Consider the following 22,051-nt stretch of genomic DNA (forward strand, 5'->3'; position numbering starts at 1 on the left):
CCTTAAATAGAGGAGCACACTTACATCCCTTCCTATCCAAATACCATTAGATACAACTTAGGTTTGCAATTGAGTGCCTGCTCAGGAAAAGCAGATTAGCAAAGGCAAAATGCGCTAACCTCAGATCTTTTGATTTGTGGATTTGTGTCATTTAGACAGATATTTGGGGAGATGGAAATTTTTACTCACCAAAAAGATCCCGCTCACACCTTTCAATTTTAAAAGACAGATTTACAGAAGAATGGTAGCTATTGTTGCAGGTACCCAGACTGGGACTGAACTGTCCAGTCCAGCAGCTGTGCCAGTGTTAAATGCTGTAGGGATAGTCTGTCTCCTTCATGCAGAGTCTTAAAGCTGGCATCATAGGTTGTGCTTACAGCCTTGAAACATAGGTGCCGATCAGGACCTCTTCAGCCCCCTTTCTTCTAAGAGACTGTCTCTAGATGCACCCTCACTGATGGAATACGCCTAAGCAGCCATGTTTGTGCCTTGGGGTCCTGTACCCAACACCTGATTGAACCAGGGCTGGACACCTGACCAAAGCTGAACCAATCAGATTCTTTGTCTCAAGAATTTGAACTAAGAGCCAGACCCCATGAAGGTCAAATTAGTGGTTCTCAAATATGAAAACAAACAAAGCATGCATTCAAGTCACCTGGAGGGCTTGATAAAACACAGATTGCTGGGCCTCATCCCTAGAATTTATAACTCAGCAGGTCTGGGATGTGACCAGAATTTCTTTTTTTTTTTTTTTTTTTTGAGATGGAGACTCACTCTGTCACCCTAGCTGGAGTGCAGTAATGCAATCTCAGCTCACTGCAACCTCCGCCTCCCGGGTTCAAGCCATTCTCCTCACTCAGCCTCCCAAGTGGCTGGGATTATAGGTGCGCACCACCACGCCACACTAATTCTTGTATTTTTTAGTAAGATGGGGTTTCACCATGTTGGCCAGGCTGGTCTTGAACTGCTGACCTCAGGTGATCCGCATGCCTTGGCCTCCCAAAGTGCTGGGATTACAGGTGGGATCCACCACACCCAGCTGAAAATGTGCATTTCTAACAAGTTTCCAGGTGATGCTTCTGCTGCTGGTCCAGGGACCACACTTTGAGAAGAACTAAGTTAAACGGCATTGAGTCCAGCAGTGGTCCTGACCTGACGGGGGCACCACCTGGCTGGCTGAGGTTTGTGGGTAGGGGCACTAGAGGCTGGTCAGAAGAGAACTGCAGAAGTCAGTGACCTTGGCCCCACACAGAGAGGCCTGCACAGCACTGAAGGCCTAGCCTGGCTTCCTTGTGAAGTTTCCCTTCCTGGCAATCACATACCCCAAGTCTGAAGAAAATGTTTAAGAAGGCTGAAACTGAGCATTTGAAACGTACCTGAGGACAAGTATGCCTGTCCAGCATGGTGAGCTGCACATAAGTCTGTAGCGTAAGGCCCCAGCGAGAGGCATCTTGGTACATCAGGCCCTGCAGAAGGGAAAACACAGCACTTTCCGTCAGAGTGGCATCTGCAGGAGGACTCTGGTCTCACAAGGCACTGAAGGACAGCTCAAGAAATCTACACACGCAGGGTTGGGGCTGAAGATGGACCCAGCATGATCACAGGGGTCTGACAGCAGGGTGGACAAAGGCAGACACTGAAACAATTAGAGGACGGTATGGTAACAGCGATAATAGGAGCCTATGGAAAGTCTCCAAAGGACCAGAGCAATTAGGCCAGACAAAGAAATGAAGGGCATCCAAATTGGAAAGGAAGAAGTCAACTTAACCTTGTTCACAGACAACATGATCTTACACTTAGAAAAGCTTAAAGACTCAGGCCATTATCCTAAGCTTATTAATGCAGGAACAGAGAACCAAATACTGCATGTTCTCACTTTAAGTGGGTACTTATAAGAGGGTACAACGGGTACTCATGGCATAAAGATGGCAACAATAGACTTTGGGGACTCCTGGAGTGGGGAGGAAGGGAGGGGGCAAAGGTTGAAAAGTACCTATTGGGTACTATGTTCAGTACCTACTTGGTGGGATCCATCATACCCTAAAACTCAGCATCGTGAAATATACCCAGGTAACAAACCTGCACATGTAGCCCCCCAAAATGAAAATAAAAGTTGAAATTACCAAAAAAAAAAAAAAAACCTTACAGACTCCACCAAACAACTGTTAGAACTGATGAACGAACTCAGTAATACTGCAGGAATCAAATCAACATACAAAAATCAGTAGCACGTATACACACCAACAGTGAACAATCTGAGAAAGAAATCAAGAAAGGAATCCCATTTGCGATAGCTACAAAGAATATAAAATAACAGCCAGGCACAGTGGCTCATGCCTGTAATCCCAGCACTCTGGGAGGTTGAGGCGGGCGGATCACTTGAGGCCAGGAGTTCAAGACCAGCCTGGCCAACATGACAAAATCCTGTCTCTATTAAAAATACAAAAAAATTAGCCAGGTGTGGTGGCGCACACCTGTGATCCCAGCTACTCTAGAAGCTGAGACATGAGAATTGCTTGAACCCAGGAGGCAGAGGCTGCAGTGAGCCGAAATTGCACCACTGTACTCCAGCCTGAGCGACAGAGTGAGACCCTGTCTCGAAAAATAAATAAATAAATAAATAAATGTAAAATACCTAGGAATCTATTTCACCAAAGAAGTGAAAGATCTATACAAGGAAAACTAGAAAACACTGATGAAAGAAACTGAAGAGAACACACACAAAAGGAGATACTCTACACTCACGGGTTAGAAGAACTAATATGGTTAAAATGACAATACTACCCAAAGCAATTCACAGATTCAATGTAATCTCTATCAAAATACCGATGACAGTCTTTGCAAAAATAGGAAAAAAAAATCCTAAAATTGATATGAAACCACAAAAGACCCCAACTAGCCAAAGCAATCCTAAGCAAAAAAAAAAAAAAAAAAAAAAAAAAAAACAACGTTGGAGGCATCACACCGCCTGACTTCAAAATTTACTACAAAGCTGTAGTAACAGCTGGGTGCACTGGCTCTTGCCTGTAATCCTGTTACTTTGGGTGGCCAAGGAGGGAGGGTTGCTTCAGGTCAGAAATTCAAGCCCAGCCTAAGCAACAAAGTGAGACCTCGTCTCTAAAAAATTAAAATAAGGAAATTTAGCCAGACATGGTGGTGCACACCTATAGTCCCAGCTACTTGGAGGCTGAGGCAAGAGGATCGCTTGAGCCCAGGAGTTCAAGGTTACATTGAGCTATGATTATGCCAACTGTGCTCTAGCCTGGGTGACAGAGCAAGACCCTGTCTCAAAAAAAGAAATGTTTTAATGCTATAAGTACCCACGTCAGCATGGTACTCACATAAAAACAGACACAAAGACCAGTGGACAGAACAGAGAATTCAGATACAAATCCATGCATTTATAGCCAACTCATCTTTGACAAAGGCACCAAGAACATTCAGTGGGGAGAGGACAATCTCTTCAATAAATGGTGCTGGGGTAACTGAATAACTATATGCAGAACAACTGAAACTAAACCCCTATCTCTCACCATATACAGAAATCAAATCAAAAACAGACTAAAGACTTAGAAATCTGAGACCTGAAACTAAGAAACTACTAAGAGAAACTACTGGGGAAATGCTCCAGGACATTGGTCTGGGTGAAGATTTTTCTGTGTAAGACCCAAAAGCACAGGCAACTAAAGCAAAACCAGAAAAATGGGATTAAATCAAGCTACAAAGCTTCACAGGAAACAATCAACGAAGTGAAGAGATAACTCGAAGAATGGAGAAAATGTTTGCAAGCTACCCATCTGACAAAGGATTAATAACCAGAATATATCAGGAGCTCAAACAACTCAACAGTAGGAAAAAAAAAATTCTGATTTTTAAATTAGCAAAAAATCTGAATAGATAGTTCTCAATAGAAGACGTGAAAACAGCCAACAGGTATATTTTAAAATGCTCAACATCACTAATAATCAGAGAAAAGCAAATCAAAAGTACAACGAGATATCATCTCACCTCAGTTAAAATGGCTTTTATCAGGCCAGGGGCGGTGGCTCAGGCCTGTAATCCCAGCACTCTGGGAGGCTGAGGCAGGTGCATCACCTGAGGTCAGGAGTTCAAGACCAGCCTGGCCAGCATGGTAAAACCCCATCTCTACTAAAAATACAAAAAAAAAAAATTCAGCTGGGTGTGGCGGTGCACACCTGTAATCCTAGCTACTTAGGAGGCTGAGGTAGGAGAATCGCTTGAACCCAGGAGGTGGAGGTTGCAGTGAGCTGAGATCATGCCACTGCACTTCAGTCTGGGTAACAGAGCAAGACTCTGTTTAAAAAAAAAAAAGACTTTTATCAAAAAGACAGGCGATACGTGTGGAGAAAGGAGAACCCTCATACATATTTGGTGGGAATGTAAATTAGTACAGCCACTATGGACAACAGTATGAAGGTTTCTCAAAAAACTAAAAATACAGCTACCATGTGATCCAGCAATCCCACTATCGGGTATATATTCCAATGAAAGGGAATCGGTATATTAAAAAGATATCTGCACTCCCACATTTGTTACAGCAGTATTCACAGTAGCCCAAGTATGGAATCAACCTAAGTGCCTATCAATGATGAATGGTTAAAGAAAACGTGGTATATACACATAATGAAATATTATTCAGCCATGAAGAAGGATGAAATCTTGCCATTTGCAGTAACATGGTTGGAACTAGAAGTTATTAGGTTAAGTGAAATAAGCCAAGCACAGAAAGACAAATATCATATATTCTCATTCATATGCGGGAGCTAAAAAAAAAAAAAAACGGATCTCATGGAGCTAGACAGTTGCTGGGTTTGGCGGCTTAAGCCTGTAATTCCAGCTACTCAGAGGCTAAAGTGGGAGGATCACCTGAGGTCAGGAGTTCCAGAGTGGATTACTGGTTACCAGAGGCCAGAAGGGGTAGGGGAGAGAGGGAGATGAAGAGCAGTGATTAAAGGGTACAAATATATGGCATGATAGAAGAAGTAACACCTAGTGTTAGATAGATCAATAGGGTGACGATAGTTTACAATAACCTGTTGTGCATCTCAAAATAGATAGAAGAGGCCAAGCACGGTGACTCACGCCTGTAATCCCAGTACTTTGGGAGGCTGAGGCAGGCAGATCACTTGAGGTCAGGAGTTTGAGACCAGCCTGGCCAACATGGTGAAATCCCATCTCTACAAAAAATACAAAAAAATTAGCCGGGCGTGGTGGTGCATGACTGCAATCCCAGTTACTTGGGAGGCTGAGGCAGAAGAATCGCTTGAACCTGATAGGCAGAGGTTGGAGTGAGCCAAGATCATGCCACTGTACTCCAGCCTGGGTGACAGAGCGAGACTTCAATCTCAAAAAAAAAAAAAAAAAAAAAAGCTATAAGAGAATAATTTGAATGTTTCTAGCATAAAGAAAAGAGAGCCAGGTGCAATGGCTCATGCCTATAATCCCAGCACTTTGGGAGCCCAAGGCAAGGGGATCACTTGAGCCCAGGAGTTCAAGGTTACAGTGAGCTATAATTGTGCCACTGCACTCAAGCCTGGGTGATATAGCAAGACTCTCCAAATAAATAAATAAATAAATTTTAAATTTTAAAAAAAGTTAAGCTCTTTAAGATAATCTTGGCCAGGTGCAGTGGCTCACGCCTGTAATCCCAGCACTTTGGGAGGCCGAGGTGGGAGGATCACGAGGTCAGGAGATCGAGACCATCCTGGCTAACTCAGTGAAACCCCATCTCTACTAAAAATACAAAAAATTAGCCAGGCATGGTGGCAGCGCCTGTGGTCCCAGCTACTCGGGAGGCTGAGGCAGGAGAATGGTGTGAACCCGGGAGGCGGAGCTTGCAGTGAGCCGAGATCGCACCACTGCACTCCAGCCTGGGCGACAGAGCCAGACTCTGTCTCAAAAAAAAGAAAAAAAAAAAAAAAAAGATAATCTTTAAAAAGTAACGCTTTGGTTTGAATGAATCCCCCAAATTTCATGTGTTGGAAACTTAATCCCCAGTGTGGCAGTACGTATCAGGTGGTGCCTTTAAGAAATGATTGGGTCATGAGTGCACAGCCCTTTTGAATTGATTAATCTATTCATGGATTAATAGGTTAATGGGTTATCTTACACTGGTGGCTTTATGAGAAAAGGGAGAGAGACCTGACCTAGCACGCTCAGCCCCCTCACCATGTGACACCCTGCACCACCTCAGAACTCTTTGAAGAGTCCCCACTAGCAAGAAAGCCCTCACCAGATGCACCCCCTCAACCTTGGACTTCTCAGCTGTTCTAACTGTAAAAAATAAATTCCTTTTCTTTGGAAATTCAGAAAATAAAATAAAATCACCAAGGAACATGCGCACAAGTCATTCAGTGAATGGTCTTTGAGCCCTCTGTAGTCTGTTCTCTATCCAGCCACCAGAGTGAGTCTGTGAAACCTAAATCAGTTCTTGCCACTCCCCTGCTCAGAACCTTCCAGTGGCTTCCCATTGCAAGCAGAATGAAATCCAAACCCTTATCATGGCCCACAGGGCCTTCTCTCATTTCCTACAACTCTCCCTCTGGTCTGGTTGGCTTCCAACCACATGAGCTTACTTAGCGTTCCTCAAACATGCCAAGCATGGTCCCATCTCAGGGCCTTTGCATCTGCAGCGCCTTCTGCCTAAACACTCTTCATCCAGGTATCTGCAGTGCTCACACTCTCATGTTTAGGCACCTTATCATAGACACGTTCCCTACTTATCTCATGTAAAACAGAAGCCCACCCACCTACTCAATCACTCTCCATCCCCTCTAGGTGCAAAACACTTCATGCTCCAGCGTACTTGCTAAGAAACCTGTTCTGCTCTTTTCCTCATTTTTAAATTAATTTTATTTATTATTTCTTTTAGAGATGGGGGTCTCACTATGTTGACCAGGGTGGTCTCAAACTCCTGGCTTCAAGCAATCCTCTGATCTTGGCCTTCCAAAGTGCTGGGATTACAGGCATGAGCCACCATACCTGGCCTTTTCCTCATTTTTGCTTTTCATTTTTCTCTTGGTGCAAACTAATGAAACTCCAGTGCTCTTCACTGAGAACTGCAGACTCCTCTGACAGCAGTTCAGAGAAAATCTCATAAAGCCTAGGAGAAACACTCCCTCTTGCCTGATGGCCGCAGAAACAGTCACCTTTCTGCATCAGAAAACCAATTCAGATAAAGTGATGAATTAAGATTTTTCAAAGTATCGATCTTTCTTTTGGTCTAGAGTGGAAAGTTATATAGAAATAGCCACCTCTATTGCATTTTTTATTAGGAAACTCTCATTGAAAAGGCTATCTGTAACAAGGACACTCAGACTTCTGAGGCTGTGATTTTGTCCTGGGAAATGTCACTTAGGATCCCTAACACCTGCAACTCCAGTTGTCTTACTTAATAACCGAGCCTGGGTTCCTCCTTGGCTTCTAGAGAATATGAATGTTACAGAGGTTTTTTTGTGATATTCAAAGAAGATGACTGGCATTCCATCTTCTCGCAAATGCACAGAGAAGAAATTCTTCTCATGTCTCTTTAGGATTCTTTATTGAAAGACTGAGAGGCTTTGCCTTATTTAAGAAACATCATTTCACCTGCCTTAGTTTTTCTTCCTAGCTCCTATCACCACCCACCAGATTATATGTTTGTCTTCTGCCTCCCCACATTGGAATACTAGGGGCAGGAGAGCAAGAGCTTCGAATTTCTCACTGCCGTATCATCCAGAACAGTGTCCGCCATGTGGCTGACAAGCACTGAATATTGGTTGAATGAATGGATGAATGCACAAGCCCCTACTAAGTGCTAGGCAGTGCGCCTAGGTTTTAGCAAATAACAGTGAACAAAGTAGACACAGTCCCTGCTCCTAGTAGAACTCGGAGTCTAATGAACCACACAGGAGATGCCAATTGTGTTGCTAAAAATCAGGGGGCATGGCCAGGCACGGTGGCTCACGTCCGTAATCCCAGCACTTTGGGAGTCTGAGGTGGGTGGATCACGTGGGTCAGGAAATCGAGACCATCCTGGCCAACATGCTGAAACCCTGTCTCTGCTAAAAACACAAAAATAAGCTGGGCATGGTAGCAGGTGCCTGTAGTCCCAGCTAGTCAGGAGAGTGAGGAAGAAGAATCGCTTGAACCCAGGAGGTGGAGGTTGCAGTGAGCCGAGATTGCGCCACTGCACTCCAGTCTAGAGACAGACTGAAACTCCATCTCAAAAAAAAAAAAAAAAAAAAAATCAGGGGGCAGCACAGGCTTCCAAGTCCATTTACTAGCTGTGTGACCTCAGGCAACTTATTTAAGTGCAATCTCCTAAACTGAAAAATGAGACTAATCATCCCTACCTCATGGGAGGGGAGCTCAGAACCAACATCCCCTTCTAAAGCTCTCTCTTGCAGGACCCAGATTCTACCCATCTCTCGCAAGCAGCCAGAGCAGAACCTCAAAAGGAAGGGCCACAGCACACTACAACCCCTGTTGCTAGGTTCACCCTTGGGAAAGCAGGCTGGTGGCTTCCAGGTAAGCCAGAGGCGGCCCCTGTTACTAGACAGGGCCAAGTTGCAAACCCAAGTTAGGGGTCCACCAAGGATCCTGGTTACTTAGAGATAGGTCCTGGGGGGTTAGGTCTGAGAAGTCCTGGGTTCTGATAGGTTTCTTCTAGGGGAGGGGAGGGCTGGAATGAGCAACAAGAAATGAACACCCCTAGTGGCTAAAGTTGGCCACTGGGAATAGTATGGGATAGCTGATAGGAAGTCCCTGGGCTCTGTGCCTAGCCACTCAGGCCTCAGAGATCCTTGACCTCAGAACACCAACATGCCACCATTTTCTGCTTGTCCCTCCCTGGTCTTCTCCAACTCAGCTAAGAGCACAGAGGATGCCTGGGCAGTCTCGGGCTCAGGCAGAGGCATCACCATTCTCGGGTGCTTAAGGGGAAGCCAGGGGTTCATGCAACCAACAACCCACTCACCAGAGGATTGTGGCCACGGACATTTCTCCACTTGGACACAGGCTCCGTTAACACCTGGAAGGAAAGAAAACATCAGAACTGCTGCTTCTCAGTGCTGAATCCTGTAAAAGTGTGTAAGTGTTGAGGGGAAAGCAAGGAGAGAAGGGAAAAAGAGAGAAAAAGACTATCCAAATTTGGGTGCCCAAGGTAGGCCAAAATAGCTGACAACCCCTGTGAGGTCACAACTCTAGATTAGACACGGCTTCCTCACATTACTTCCAGAAACATCCTGAGAACAACTCTATCCATCCCTGTACCCAATGTGCCAAGCATAGGTACGTCCTACCTCTCTACTGCCCTGGTAGCCTCCCCAAGGTCAGAGCTGGCTCTGTCCATCCCTCTTCTATGTATTCTATCCCAGCCTTGCCTGCCTACCACATCAAGCTGGCAGGTGGGTAGGAGAAGCCAAGAGGGACACTGGACAGGGCTAGGCCTGGGCAGGCCACCTGCCTCCATTTCCTGCCTCTGATCACTGCACTGGGTGCGCTGGCTGCTGAGAGTCCCTGTTTCTTTAGTACGCTCCCTGTCTCACTGGTTTGGAGGCATTCTTTCCCTCTGGTCCTGTTTGTACCTTTTAGGATGACTGCCAATTTCTCCAACATCTTGTGTGTTTTCAGACACATATCAGGATCTCTGCTGGGCATTTCTAGAGCCTCCATCTGTGGTCTAGACACACAAATCTGGGACAACCCCAGACTCTGCTAGAGCCTTTCTGGGTATGCAGGTGTGCGCTACAAAAGATTTAAATGGTGTTCTTGGGGCCAAGATCTTCAGAGTGCCAGGATTCATCTGGGAACTTTCAGAGTACATGTGAGGGGCCATAGGTGACAAAAGACCAAAGGCAGGCAATGCATGGAACTCCTGAAAAGTAACCACCCTGGCTGGGCGCAGTGGCTCATACCTGTAATCCCAGCACTTTGGGAGGCCGAGGCAGGCAGACCACTTGAGGTCAGGAGTTCAAGGCCAGCCTGGCCAACATGGTGAAATCCCATCTCTACTAAAAATACGAAAATTAGCCAGATGTAGTGGCGCATGCCTGTAATCCCAGATACTTGGGAGACTGAGGCAGGAGAATCACTTGAACCCAGGAGGCAAAGGTTGCAGTGAGCCAAGATCACGCTACTGCATTCCAGCCTGGGTGACAGAGCAAGACTCCGTCTCAAAAAGGAAAGAAGGAGAGGCGAGGGGAGGGGAGGGAAGGGATCACCCCCCACCCTTCACACCTCTGTGTCTTTGCTTATGTTGTTTCTTCTGCCCAGCATTCCCACCCCATCCCACTTCACATCAACTTTCATCACATGGAAAACTCCTATACACCCTTCAAAATCCAGTTCAAATATGCCCTCCCACTGCCCCTCTCAAACCCCCTCTCCTTCTTCTAGATCTTCTTCCCAGCCCCTAAGGAGCATACACAACACCACACAGGCCCACCAGAGTCTGGGTCACAAGGAGCCTTGCTCCCCGACCCAGTTCAGGGGTGCTTCATCCATAGCATTGTCACCCAACAAATATTTATTGAGTGCCCACTGTGTGCCAGATACCCATGCTAGGCACTGAGGATACAACAATAGCAAAACCAGCCCAGCCTTTGCCTTCACAGAACCTTAAGCCTACCAGGGGAAGCAGACATTACTCAGGCAATCATAGAAGCCAACATGTTTTCAAACTCCAAGAAGTGGTATAAAAGAGAGGTACAGAGCGGCCAGGGAATGCTCCATCAGGAAGCATAACCTCGCTGGGAAGGTCAAGGGACACGGAGCTCAGATCTGAAGGGAGAGTGGTCTTCCTAAAGCCAAGAAAGCTCTTCATAGCACAGAAGAACCAAACAAGGGTGTGGCCTCTGCAGCCAGACAGCCTGGGCTGGGATCTGGCTGTATCACACACTGGCCAAGTGACCCTGGACAAGCCACTTAACCTCACTGAGCCATGGTTTCCTCATCTAAAACTGTGGTAAAAATGGTACCTACTTCAGAGGGACTCTTCTTGGGAGGATGAGATCATTTAGTATTTATGATGAACCCTTAACACAGTGCTGGGCAAATAGCAGTATACTCATTGGATGTTAACTATCATTGTTGTTAATCGGCTCCAAGGCCTTCAGTGAGACTATAAGCACTTCTAAAGTGCCATTAAGAGTCATATCACTCAGGACAGGTGTCAAGAGTCCCCAAGACCCCCCTCCTCCCCTGGTTTGATGATCCATGAGAACTCACAGGACACGGCACGCAGTCATATTCACAGCTAAGATGGATTACACCAAAAGGACACAAAACGAGATCCACAAACGGGACCAGGTGCGGTGTCTCACGCCTGTAATCCCAGCACTTTGGGAGGCTGAGGCGGGTGGATCACTTGAGGTCACGAGTTTGAAACTAGCCTGGCCAACACGGTGAAACCCCATCTCTACTAAAAATACAAAAAAAAAAAAAAATTAGCCAGGCATGGTGGTGGGCGCCTGTAATCCCAGCTACTTGGGAGGCTGAGGCAGGAGAATTGCTTGAACCTGGGAGGTGGAGGTTGCAGTGAGCTGGCAGCCTGGGTGACAGAGCGAGACTCCATCTCGGGGAAAAAAAAAAAAAAAAAAAGAAAGCAAAAGAAAAAAGGATCAGCAAAGGGAAAAAGGGCAGGGCACAAAGTCTGGAAGAAACCAGGCACAAGCTTCCAAGGGTCCTCTCCCAGAGGAACTGCACAGCACACACTGAATTCCCCCGGCAACAAGATGTGACAATACATGTGAAATGTTGTCTAGCAGGCAAGCTGGCCTGAACCTGGGAGTTCAAGGTTTTCATCAGCGCTCAGCCATGCAGGCAGCCACTTCCTGACATGTACCAAAATTCCACACTCCAAGGAAGAAAGCAGGTGTCAGCATAAACCATACTGTTTGGAGAAATAGTTTAGGCAGAGAGTCTGTTATCAGTTAGGAATGGTGGGGGCACTCCCAAGATCTAAGTTCCCAGATGCCAGTCAAAGACCACCCTTGCAAGCAGGTGTTTCTAAAGGGCAGCAGTCTTAGGTCTGCTATGTTAACTCTTTCCTGCACAGCAGCCCACGAACACAGCAGGACAAGGGCTATATAATGTTTATTATTTTTATCAAACTATATATATATATTTCTTTTCTTTCTTTTTTTTTTTTTTTTTTTTGGAGACAGGGCCTCACTCTGTCACCCAGGCTGGAGTTCAATGGCACAATCATGGCTCACCACAGCCTCAACCTCCTGGGCTCAAATAATCCTCCCACCTCAGCCTCCTGAGCAGCTGGGACTATAGGCACGTGCCACCACATCCAGCTAAGTTTTTTATTTTTTGTAGACATGTGGTTTTGTCATGTTGGCCAGGCCACTCTCAAACTACTGGGCTCAGGTGATCCTCCCCACTCAGCCTCTAAAGTGCTGGGATTACAGGCATGAGCCACCACATCTGGCCATACATACATTTCTAACAGAAGTAAAAACAGGAAAGGAAGGGAAGAAGGACAGGAAATGACTATAAAAGTATAGAAATTGTAGCTTCTGTAGTAACAAAAGAGAGCCATCAATAGAGAAGATTATACCACTAAAATCTAGAACAAGGAAGACAGGTCAACGTCTTAGTGTAGAGATGATTCTTAAACATCTCTGAAGTTAGTTTTAGTGACTACGCTTTAAATGAACTAGAAATTAAATTAATTGCCTATGCATAGTAATAATACCCACTGCTCAGACATTGCTGTCTCGGATGTCACACTTCTAGCCCTGCTCAATAGCCTGACCTTTCTTCTTACCCATGTAGACTCTTTTCCTAACCAGACTTTAGGGCAGTCAACACTTGCACTGTCCAATACAGTAGCCATGAGCCATAAGCAGCTATTAAGACCTTGATATGTGACCAGTCCAAATTAAGATATGCTCTAAGTTACACTTATTTTACAGTTTGAGCATCCCTAATTGAAAAATCCAAAATCCTAAATGCTTCAAACTCCAAAACTTTCTGAAAACCGATATGACATTTCAAATGAAAAATTCCACACATAAATACTTAAGACAAACTTGTTTCATTCACAAAATTACTTAAAATATTGTATAAAATTACCTTCAGGCTATCTATATATGAAACATAAATTAATTTCGCGTTTTGGCTTAGGTCCCATCCCCAAAATATCTCATTACGTTTACGCAAATATTCCAAAATCTGAAAAATTCTGAAATCTAAAACACTTCTGGTCTCAAGCATTTCAGATAAGGGATGCTCAAGCAGTATCATATTCCAAACACCTAGTATAACAAGATAGAATGCAAAATAGCTCATTGGTGATTTTTATATTGATTAAATGTTGACAAGATCACATTTGGCATATGTTATGTGAAATAAAATGTCCTTTTTATTTTCTGTGGGTTTCTTCCTTTTTTTGAGACACGGTTTCACTCCTGTTGCTCAGGATGCAGTGCAATGGCATGATCTCAGCTCACTGCAACCTCTGCCTGAGCTTAAGCAATCCTCCCATCTCAGCTTCCCAAGTAGCTGGGGCTACAGGCACGCCCCACCATGCCTGGCATATTTTTGTAGAGATGGGGTCTCGCCATGTGGCCCAGGCTGGTCTGGAACTCCTAGGCTCAAGCAATCCACCTGCCTCCGCCTCCCAAAGTTCTAGGATTACAGGCTTGAGCCACTGTACCCGGCCCTTTTCGTTTTTTTAATGAGGCTATTAGAAATGTTAAATTACACCTGTGGCTTGCACTTGTGGCTCAAATTATAGTCCTATTGGACAAGGTTAGTCCACATCCTCTATAAATTATCCCATCAAGGGGATAATTTGTTGGCCAGGCCACTCTCAAACTACTGGGCTCAGGTGATCCTCCCCCCTCAGCCTCTAAAGTGCTGGGATTACAGGCATGAGCCACTACACCTGGCCATACATATATTTCTAACAGAAGTAAAAACAGGAAAGGGAAGCAGGAAAGAAAATGACTATAAAAGTATAGAAATTGTAGCTTCTGCAGTAACAAAAGAGAGCCATCAATAGGAAAATCCTAGGTTTCGGCTTCCTTCAAACCTAGCGTGGAGGCTGTACCTCAATGTCCGTCGCGTTGGAGAAGAATTCCAGGCACGTTGTCTTCCCACTTGCAATATTGCCCTCGACACAGATCTGGCAAAAGACAAATGCACATTAGAGCCAGAACTCAAGCGACCAGGGAAACCTCAGGGAATGATGGCTAGGGAAAGGGCTCAGGTGAACAGCATAAATGGTTCAGTACAAGATTTTCAAATGTAAACCAAAATCCCTCCTCAGGAAACTGGCAAGGTCCCATTGTTAGATAAGCCGACCCTCCCCGAGTGGCAGGCTCAAGTTGGTCCCCCGAGACCAGACCCTCCTTTATGTCAACTCCTAAACCATACACAGCTTGTCTGTCCAGCCCAGCTCTGCCCTTCCCTAGTTCAACCCCACAGACTATTAGATTTTAGGCCTAAGTGTCCTGCCTCCTTAACGAGAGCCTAGGCGATGGCTCTGAGGCTAGGAAACACACATACATTATCCAGAATCGAATTCACTGCTTTACAGGAAAAAAAGCACTTGGTCACTGACTGGAAACTATTAGGAAAGGGGAGAAGAAAAAAAGAGTAAGGACTTTGTTAAGCACCTTGTCACAGGCCAATCCCTGAGACGGGTAACACACCATTATCACATGTAACCTCACCGAAACCTGAGAAGGGTAAGTCCTAACATTTTTCACAGAAAAGAAAAATGAGGCTTGTAGAAGACAATAAAGCAAGAACAGCTTGAACCTAGACTCTGCTCACACTGACTGCACCTGGGAGGGAAAGGCGGTCATGGCACTAGTGGGAGGGGCCAGAAACAGCCATCTGGGGCCTACCTATACCAAAGACCAAGGAGCATCCTAGAAGTAACTCATCTTAGGGAGAGAAGGTATTCCAGGCAGCGGTTCTCAGCTCCGGCTACACGCTAGGACCACCTGGGACCTTTTAAAAATCTCTACAGGGATGCCACGGCCCAGACCAATTACACCACAATCTCTAGAGTGAGACTCAAGCCTCAGTAACTTTTTTTTCTTTGAGACAGTTTCGCTCGTCACCCAGGCTGGAGCACGGTGTCGCAATCGCGGCTCACTGCAACCTCCGCCTCTGGGTTCAAGCCATTCTCCTGCCTCAGCCTCCCAAGTAGCTGGGATTACAGGTGCCCACCACCACACCTGGCTAATTTTTGTATTTTTAGTAGAGACATGGTTTCACCATGTTGGCCAGGCTGGTCTCAAACTCCTGACCTCAGGTGATTCACCCACCTCAGCCTCCCAAAGTGCTGGGATTACAGGCGTGAGCCACCACGCCTGACCAACCCTCAATAACTTTTGGGGGGCTTTTGTTTGTTTGGTTTTGTTTTTTTGAGACAGAGTTTTGCTCTTGTTGCCCAGGCTGGAGTGCAATGGTACAATCTCAGCTCACCACAAACTCCGCCTCCTAGGTTCCAGTGATTCGCCTGCCTCAGCCTCCTGAGTAGCTGGGAATTACCAGTGCCCGACACTATGCCTGGCTAATTGTTGTATTTTTAGTAGAAACAGGGTTTCTCCATGTTGGTCAGGCTGGTCTTGAACTCTGACCTCAGGTGATCCTCCTGCCTCAGCCTCCCAAAGTGCTGGGATTACAAGCGTAAGTGACCGCGCCCGGTGACCGCGCCCGGCCAAGCCTCAGTAACTTTTAAAGCGCTCCAGGCGAATTTCAATGTACAGGCAAGGTTGGGTACCACAAGGCTGGAGCAGAGCTTCACATCTAGCCCACAGATGCCTGCTTCAGATACACCAGAGGAGCTGGTTAAACATGAGGTGGCACCAGGTAGCATCCAGACTCTCTAAATCAGACTCTAGGCTTGAGCCCCTGATCTGTGGCCCAGTGATTCTACCAAGTTCTGCTCAGCCAGGCACTGCTGATGACACAGGCCCAGTGGCTCTGGCTCCAGCAGATGGCCACAGGGAACGGGCAGCTCCAATACATAAGAAGACAAATTGGCCCTTGAGAACATATGATAGACATCCTCCAGGGGCACACACAGTCAGAGAGGGGCCCGACCTGCTGCACAGAGGCCTCTTCCTCTGCATTCAGGCTGGAGGCACCCAGAGAAACCTGGGCAACGTAGGTAACTTGCCCAAGTGCCAGACCTGGCAAGGGAAGAATCAGAGTTAGAATTCACATCCAGGCCCCTTCTCACAACTCCTGATGGAGCCTCAGTCACACCTCACATAAACACCAGGTCACAGTGGGCCGTCTCACACCACCCCACTAAAGTATCCCCAGCAACTAGAACTCTGTCAGCGGGTGGAGAAGGTTCCTCCTGCCTTGACCCTAACAGGTAACCAGGAGACACAAGGCCACTCTCCCATCCTGGGTCCCTCCCAGCCCACTCCTTTCGAGCCCCGAAGTACAAAATGAACCCAAGGGAATGAACAAAAGGGCATGAAAAGACCCCATTAGGGCACTAATGGATTTAATTTTTTTACTGTTCTTTAAAGAAAACTTTTCCTCTTCCTAGATATATAAAAAGAGCTCAATCTAGACATCATTCTACATAGCCTTTTTTCTTTCCTGTTCATTGCAAGCATTTTAACAGGTTGTTCAGATAAGCCCTTCTCCCAGAAACGTGTTCCTATTCCCAGCATGAAATCCTGAAGAATTGGTGAATGTCAGGCCCTGAATGAGCTCAGCCAATCTGCCCTCCAGTTTAGAGCAGGCAACACAGGAAGAATCTCACAAAGTTCCCCTGAAATGGAAGGCGGAACAGGAAGCAAGCAAAGGGAGTCTTTACATTTCTTTTTAAAGTGATATCTAAAAATATTATAAGAGGAGTGCATGCCCATTGAAGAAAATACAGAAAATCAAAAAGCAGAAACTATCACCATAATCCCAATACTAAGAGATAAACCCCATGACATGTGAGCATATTTCATGCCAAATATTTTGTATACAGTCCTCATCTTTGAGCACGTTTCAACTGCTTATTGAAGGCCTATGCTGTGCCAGGTACTGTGTACTCAGGACCCCGTTGCAACGGCCAAAGAGCTCATGAGTGTGTGGAGGAAAGCAACAAGAAACTGTGAAAAGGAGATGGTCCCCACGCTATGGGAGCACATGGCTGGCCTGGCCCAACGCTCTGTGACTGCGCTACAATTTATCTCCATTTTCCTCTGCTGTGAGGCCTTGAGTCCAATTTTCTATGATTATAACTGAAACTGTGATGAGCCACCTATCCCTATTATAAATAACAATATTTAATCTTTTCTAAAAATGGAAATTAAGCATTCTTGTGCTAAGAAATACATTCTCAGTGGCCAGGCGCAGTGGCTTAGGCCTGTAATCCCAGCACTTTGGGAGGCCGAGGCAGGGGATCATTTGAGGGCAAGAGTTCGAGACCAGCCTGGCCAACATGGTGAAACCCTGTCTCTACTAAAAATACAAAAATTAGCCAGGCATGGTGGCATGTGCCTGTAGTCCCAGCTACTTGGAAGGCTGACATGGGAGGATCGCCTGAGCCCGGGAAGTCGAGGCTGCAGTAAGCCATGATTGTGCCACTGTCCTCAAGCCTGGACAACGGAGCCAGACCTTGTCTCAAAAAATAAAAAATAAAAATAAAATAAAATTAGATTGTAGTGGCGTTTACTCTGTAGTGCTGTTTACTCTGCAAATTTACTAAAAATCATTGAATTACACACTTAAAATGGGTGAATTTTGTGGTATGCAAATTATAACTCAGTAAGGCTGTTTTAAAAAGGAACCCAGCTAATTTCACTTAACATTCAAATAACTAAGGGAAGACACTTTTACCCCATCACACCCCAAACTCTCTCTTACATGCTCCTTGTTAACCCCACAACTATCTCTTAACTAGACTGAGAATTTTGGCATTAATGTTTATATTTCTTTCCTGTTTGTTTCCTAAGGACAGTTTTTTTTTCTTTCATTTGGATCACACTTCATATACTTTTATTGGTTTTGTTATATTTTTTTCATCTTTTACATAGTGAGTGCCTTCCCAGGTCACTAAATATTTTTCGAAAACATGGTTTTTAATGGCTTTACATATTCCATTACATAAGATCTGTCACAATTTATTGAACTCCCTACTATTTGATTTTTTTTTTTTTTTTTTTTGAGACAGGGTCTCGTTCTGTTGCCCAGGATGGAGTGCAGCAATGCAATAACAGCTCACTGCAACCTTGACCTTCCAGGCTCAAACAACCTCCCACCTCAGTCTCCCGAGTAGCTAGGACTACTGGTGCACACCACCATGCCCAGCTAATTTTTTGTATTTTTTGTAGAAACAGCATTTTGCCACGTTGCCCAGGCTGGTCTCAGACTCCTGAGCTCAAGTGATCCTCCCACCTTGGCCTCCCGAAGTGCTGCGATTACAGGTATGAGCCATTAGGCATGGCTCTGTTGGATATTGTTCTGTCCAGCTATTTCATTAAAAACTTTTGTTGTGATATTCAATTATTTGATATTGTAAACTGTGCCATGTGATGGCTGCACTATCCACCCAGACACCGTCAACACTCTGGACATCTCTCCTCACCCAGCAACACCAGTCAACCAACCAACAACTCCCCTAGGCCCTGCTTTCCCACTCAGCTGCAGGCTCTGTGCCATCTCTAGTTTACTTAAGGTCTCTCTCCTTCCAGTCTGGCCCAGCTGGGCCCTCCACTCGTGGTCCCTCACATCGCTCCCTGAGAGGCAACCTGGATGGTGCCGGGTGGGGGTAAAGCCCTTCAGTGACTCTGGGTTTTAAGACCTATTCGCAGTCCCTCTGCACCTACCCCCTAGCCCTCCCCAGCTGCCTCTCTAGGGACTGGCCACATGCCCAGGTCTGCAGGTTCTCTTTCTTCTGTGACTTGTACCTGTTACAACACTCCTGCCTCAAACTCTCCTCTATCTCCCAGCAGGCAATAAGGCGCTGCCCAAAGCTCCTCTCAGTCATCAGCCCCCATGCTCACTGCTGTTCTAGTTCCACCATTCTCCTAGTTACTGCTATCTCCCCCATCAGACAGACCTCTCCCATCAGACAGACCGCAGATTCCCAAATGTCAGGGCTGTTTGACTGCCAGGTCCCCAGGTCCTAGCCCAGTGCCTCCCACACAGGAGCTCACAGGACTTGAATGGTTACAAACAGTCCTGAGCCTGAATGCAGGCTCCATACCACTTTCTATGAACTAGCTACGGTGTGTCTGGGGGCACATCAAACCACACCCAAAAAGCACAGAGAACAGGCCCAGCTCACATCAATGCTAGCTCAATAATTAATAAATAGCCAGGCACAGTGGCTCACACTTGTCCTCACAGCTACTCAGGAGGCTGATGCCAGAGAATCACTTGAGCCCAGGAGTTGGAGGCCAGCCTGGGCAAGGCAGCAAGACCCTGTCTCTTAAATATATAAACAAACAATAATACATTAATTACCATCCAGCTCAACTTTGCATTTCCCTCCCCTTCTATGGCACCTGCTGGCATATCCTTCTCCTAATTTCAACAAACTTCCACAAATCTCAAGCATTTCAATCCTCTCTGTGTGGTTTCACTACTTCCCAAGAGCTCTCTATCACCCTGAGCACCCTGGGGGCCTGCCCACACTGTCTACCCTCTGCAGATCCCAGCCACGGTACTCCTGCCACCACTTGCCTAGCCACCCCTTTTCCAGCCACAGGAGCTAGGGACTTTCAGTTCTCTTAAGGAATTGAGCCTTGGTCGGTGACCAAAATATCACTCCCTACCCCAGCCAGTAAAGCACCCAACATCCCGGTGGACACCAACCTGACCCTCCTTTGACCTTCAACCTCACACTAGTCACAGCCCCAGCCCAGAGCCAGCATCTCAAAGCCACCCTGATGACTGAACCCACATATGTGGACCCTCAAGGTTTCTCTCTGATCCCCTGCCCACCCACCAGTCTCAGCACTGGGGGGAGAGAGTGGTGGTCGACAGAACTTCCCTCACATCTGAGCTGCCCAACCCAAGATGAAACTGACCTTCCCCATAACACAATGAGGGTTTTTCAAATACTTTCACAATCATCCCTTAAGCTTTAACCAAATCTACCTGAAGGATACAAATACTTGTGTGCTCCTACCTGTGCAGACTCTGGGGAAAGATACAATTGGTGACAGAGGTGGCCTCCTGGGAGGGTGACAGACTTCCTTCTCCCTGGAGATTCTCTTGTATTTTTGCTTTTTACTCTGGAATGTATTTTTGCTTTTTACTCTGCTTTTTTGTCTCTCCTCTTCAAAAAAATAAATATTATCCTAGACAGTACACATAAAAGAGGGACTTACCACTGATTTTTTCTCTTTTTCCCGTTCTTTATCTACAAAAGAAAGGAAATCAGTTTTTAAACTCACTTTCAAATAACTCTCCTCTGCCCTAATTTGCTACATGACCACAAAAACACTAATTTTTATGCTCACTCCCTGGCCTAAAAATATTTTCCATTTTGGGCGCCCTCCAAGGTTGGAGGCGCGCACCACCGTCTCGCCGATGTGCCACTCTGGGCTGCGGCTGCGTGGGTCCCCAGTGTGCTCGAGTTCTTTCACTTACTACGTTGTACTTTGTATTTTCCACGTTATCTATTTAGATCCTCACAGACTGGGTATTAAGCAAGTGGAAAGACAGAGCAGCCTCCACTCGCGGTGCACGGGGAACAGTGGGCCGCGGGCGTGGGTTTGAGGCGTGGGTTTGTCTGGGACGCAGGTGTTCCTCTAGGCCCACGGCGGGCATCGCTACCCATCCGCCCCACAAGAGGTTCTCTCAACAGCCATATGGCGGACACCAGAACCCGGGTGTAAGAGTGACCCGTTTCTGAGTGGGTCCCCACTCCCGGGGAGGGCAGGAGAGCGCCGGGGCGTAACCTCCCTCCCCTACGCTGGCACCAGAGTGTGAGGAGAATCGGCTTAGGGCAGCTCCCAGTCCCCATCGCCCCTAAGGTCGAAAGAATCGGGCCAGGAAATGGGTCGGGGGACCCGAGTTTGGGCTGCTCTTTAACGCCTCTCTTCCCATCCCAGAACAAGAGCCGGGCGCAAAACCCCATCGCCTCCCGCGCTCGCTGCGGTCTAGCGCCCGGGTAACTGCCGATGGCCGCTCCCGCCCCCGCCGCAGCCGAGCAGGAAAACCCGCGCCTCGGAGGAGGCGCTTCGGGCTCGGGTGGGTTCCGGGAGCCCAGGGGCCGGGAGTAGGTGGGCTCATAGGGGCTCCTGGGAGGCGGGACCAAGACGCGCGTTACCCGAAGGCCAGGCCCCGCGCTGCACCCTCCGCGACCCGGGGCCTGAGGCCGGGCTCCCGGGGCTTCCCGGCCCAAAGCAGCGCAGCGCCAGGGCGGCCCAGCCCCGCAGCGGCCGCAGCAGCATAGCTGGGCGAGCGGATCCAGAGGCCCTGGAGAGTTGATCCAGAGTCCCGGGCTTCCTTCCTGTGAGAGTCGGCGGGGGCTACTTCTCGTCCAGCCCTTGCGCGCCGCCTGGATCCCGGCGCCTGGCCCTTAAAGAGACCCGGTCGCATTTCATCTTCTCAGGGAGAGGAGAAATACTCGAAGGGAGAGGTTCGCCGCTGGCAGCCAGAAACCTTCCCACTGCTAGGACGCTGGCAGAACGCACCCATAACTTGGCAACACTGGGAGGTTGGATGGCACATAATACCAGTGACTGATGGGTTGATTAATGATTTCTTATTACTTAATTGAACACCTTCTGTAATCAGACTCCTGGCACACACTCGTCACTTATTCCTCCCAACAACCCTGCATATAGATATTGTCTCTCCCATTCTCCGAGCTTGTCCTCAGAGAATTAGGTAACTTGTTCAAATGGTCAGAAGCAATAGATATAACTCCTTGCTCTACTCTTTCCCCCCTTCTCACTACTGCACTTGCCTAGTCTTTTTACAAAGTAAATTTTTTGGCCCAGGCGCGGTGGCTCACACCTGTAATCCCAGCACTTTGGGAGGCCGAGGAAGGCGGATCACCTGAGGCCAGAAGTTCGAGACCAGCCTTGGCCAACATGGCGAAACCCCATCT

General features: G+C 47.0%; 1 protein-coding gene across 4 annotated transcripts in view; it reads right to left on the reverse strand.

The window, feature by feature from the left end:
* The window catches only part of TK2 (thymidine kinase 2), a 42,355-nt gene extending 20,591 nt beyond the window's left edge, over positions 1 to 21,764 (reverse strand). For 2 of the 4 annotated variants that reach the window (XR_747002.2, XM_010355185.2), the window contains exons 1-5: positions 21,266 to 21,430; positions 20,322 to 20,353; positions 14,066 to 14,140; positions 8,978 to 9,031; positions 1,377 to 1,466 (exon numbers count right to left, since the gene is read on the reverse strand). Coding sequence is in view for 3 of the 4 variants with exons in the window: in XM_010355185.2 (XP_010353487.1) it covers positions 1,377 to 1,466; positions 8,978 to 9,031; positions 14,066 to 14,140; positions 20,322 to 20,353; positions 21,266 to 21,389 (375 nt within the window). In the remaining variant the exon portion in view is untranslated. Of the gene's footprint in view, positions 1 to 1,376; positions 1,467 to 8,977; positions 9,032 to 14,065; positions 14,141 to 16,074; positions 16,094 to 20,321; positions 20,354 to 21,265 lie in introns of those variants that run through there. The other 2 variants (XM_010355184.2, XM_030925487.1) reach the window with 2 other exon arrangements.
* Between the last annotated feature and the right edge of the window lie 287 nt (positions 21,765 to 22,051).

This window comes from Rhinopithecus roxellana, chromosome 20 (genome assembly GCF_007565055.1).
Source record: "Rhinopithecus roxellana isolate Shanxi Qingling chromosome 20, ASM756505v1, whole genome shotgun sequence".
NCBI lineage: Eukaryota > Metazoa > Chordata > Mammalia > Primates > Cercopithecidae > Rhinopithecus > Rhinopithecus roxellana.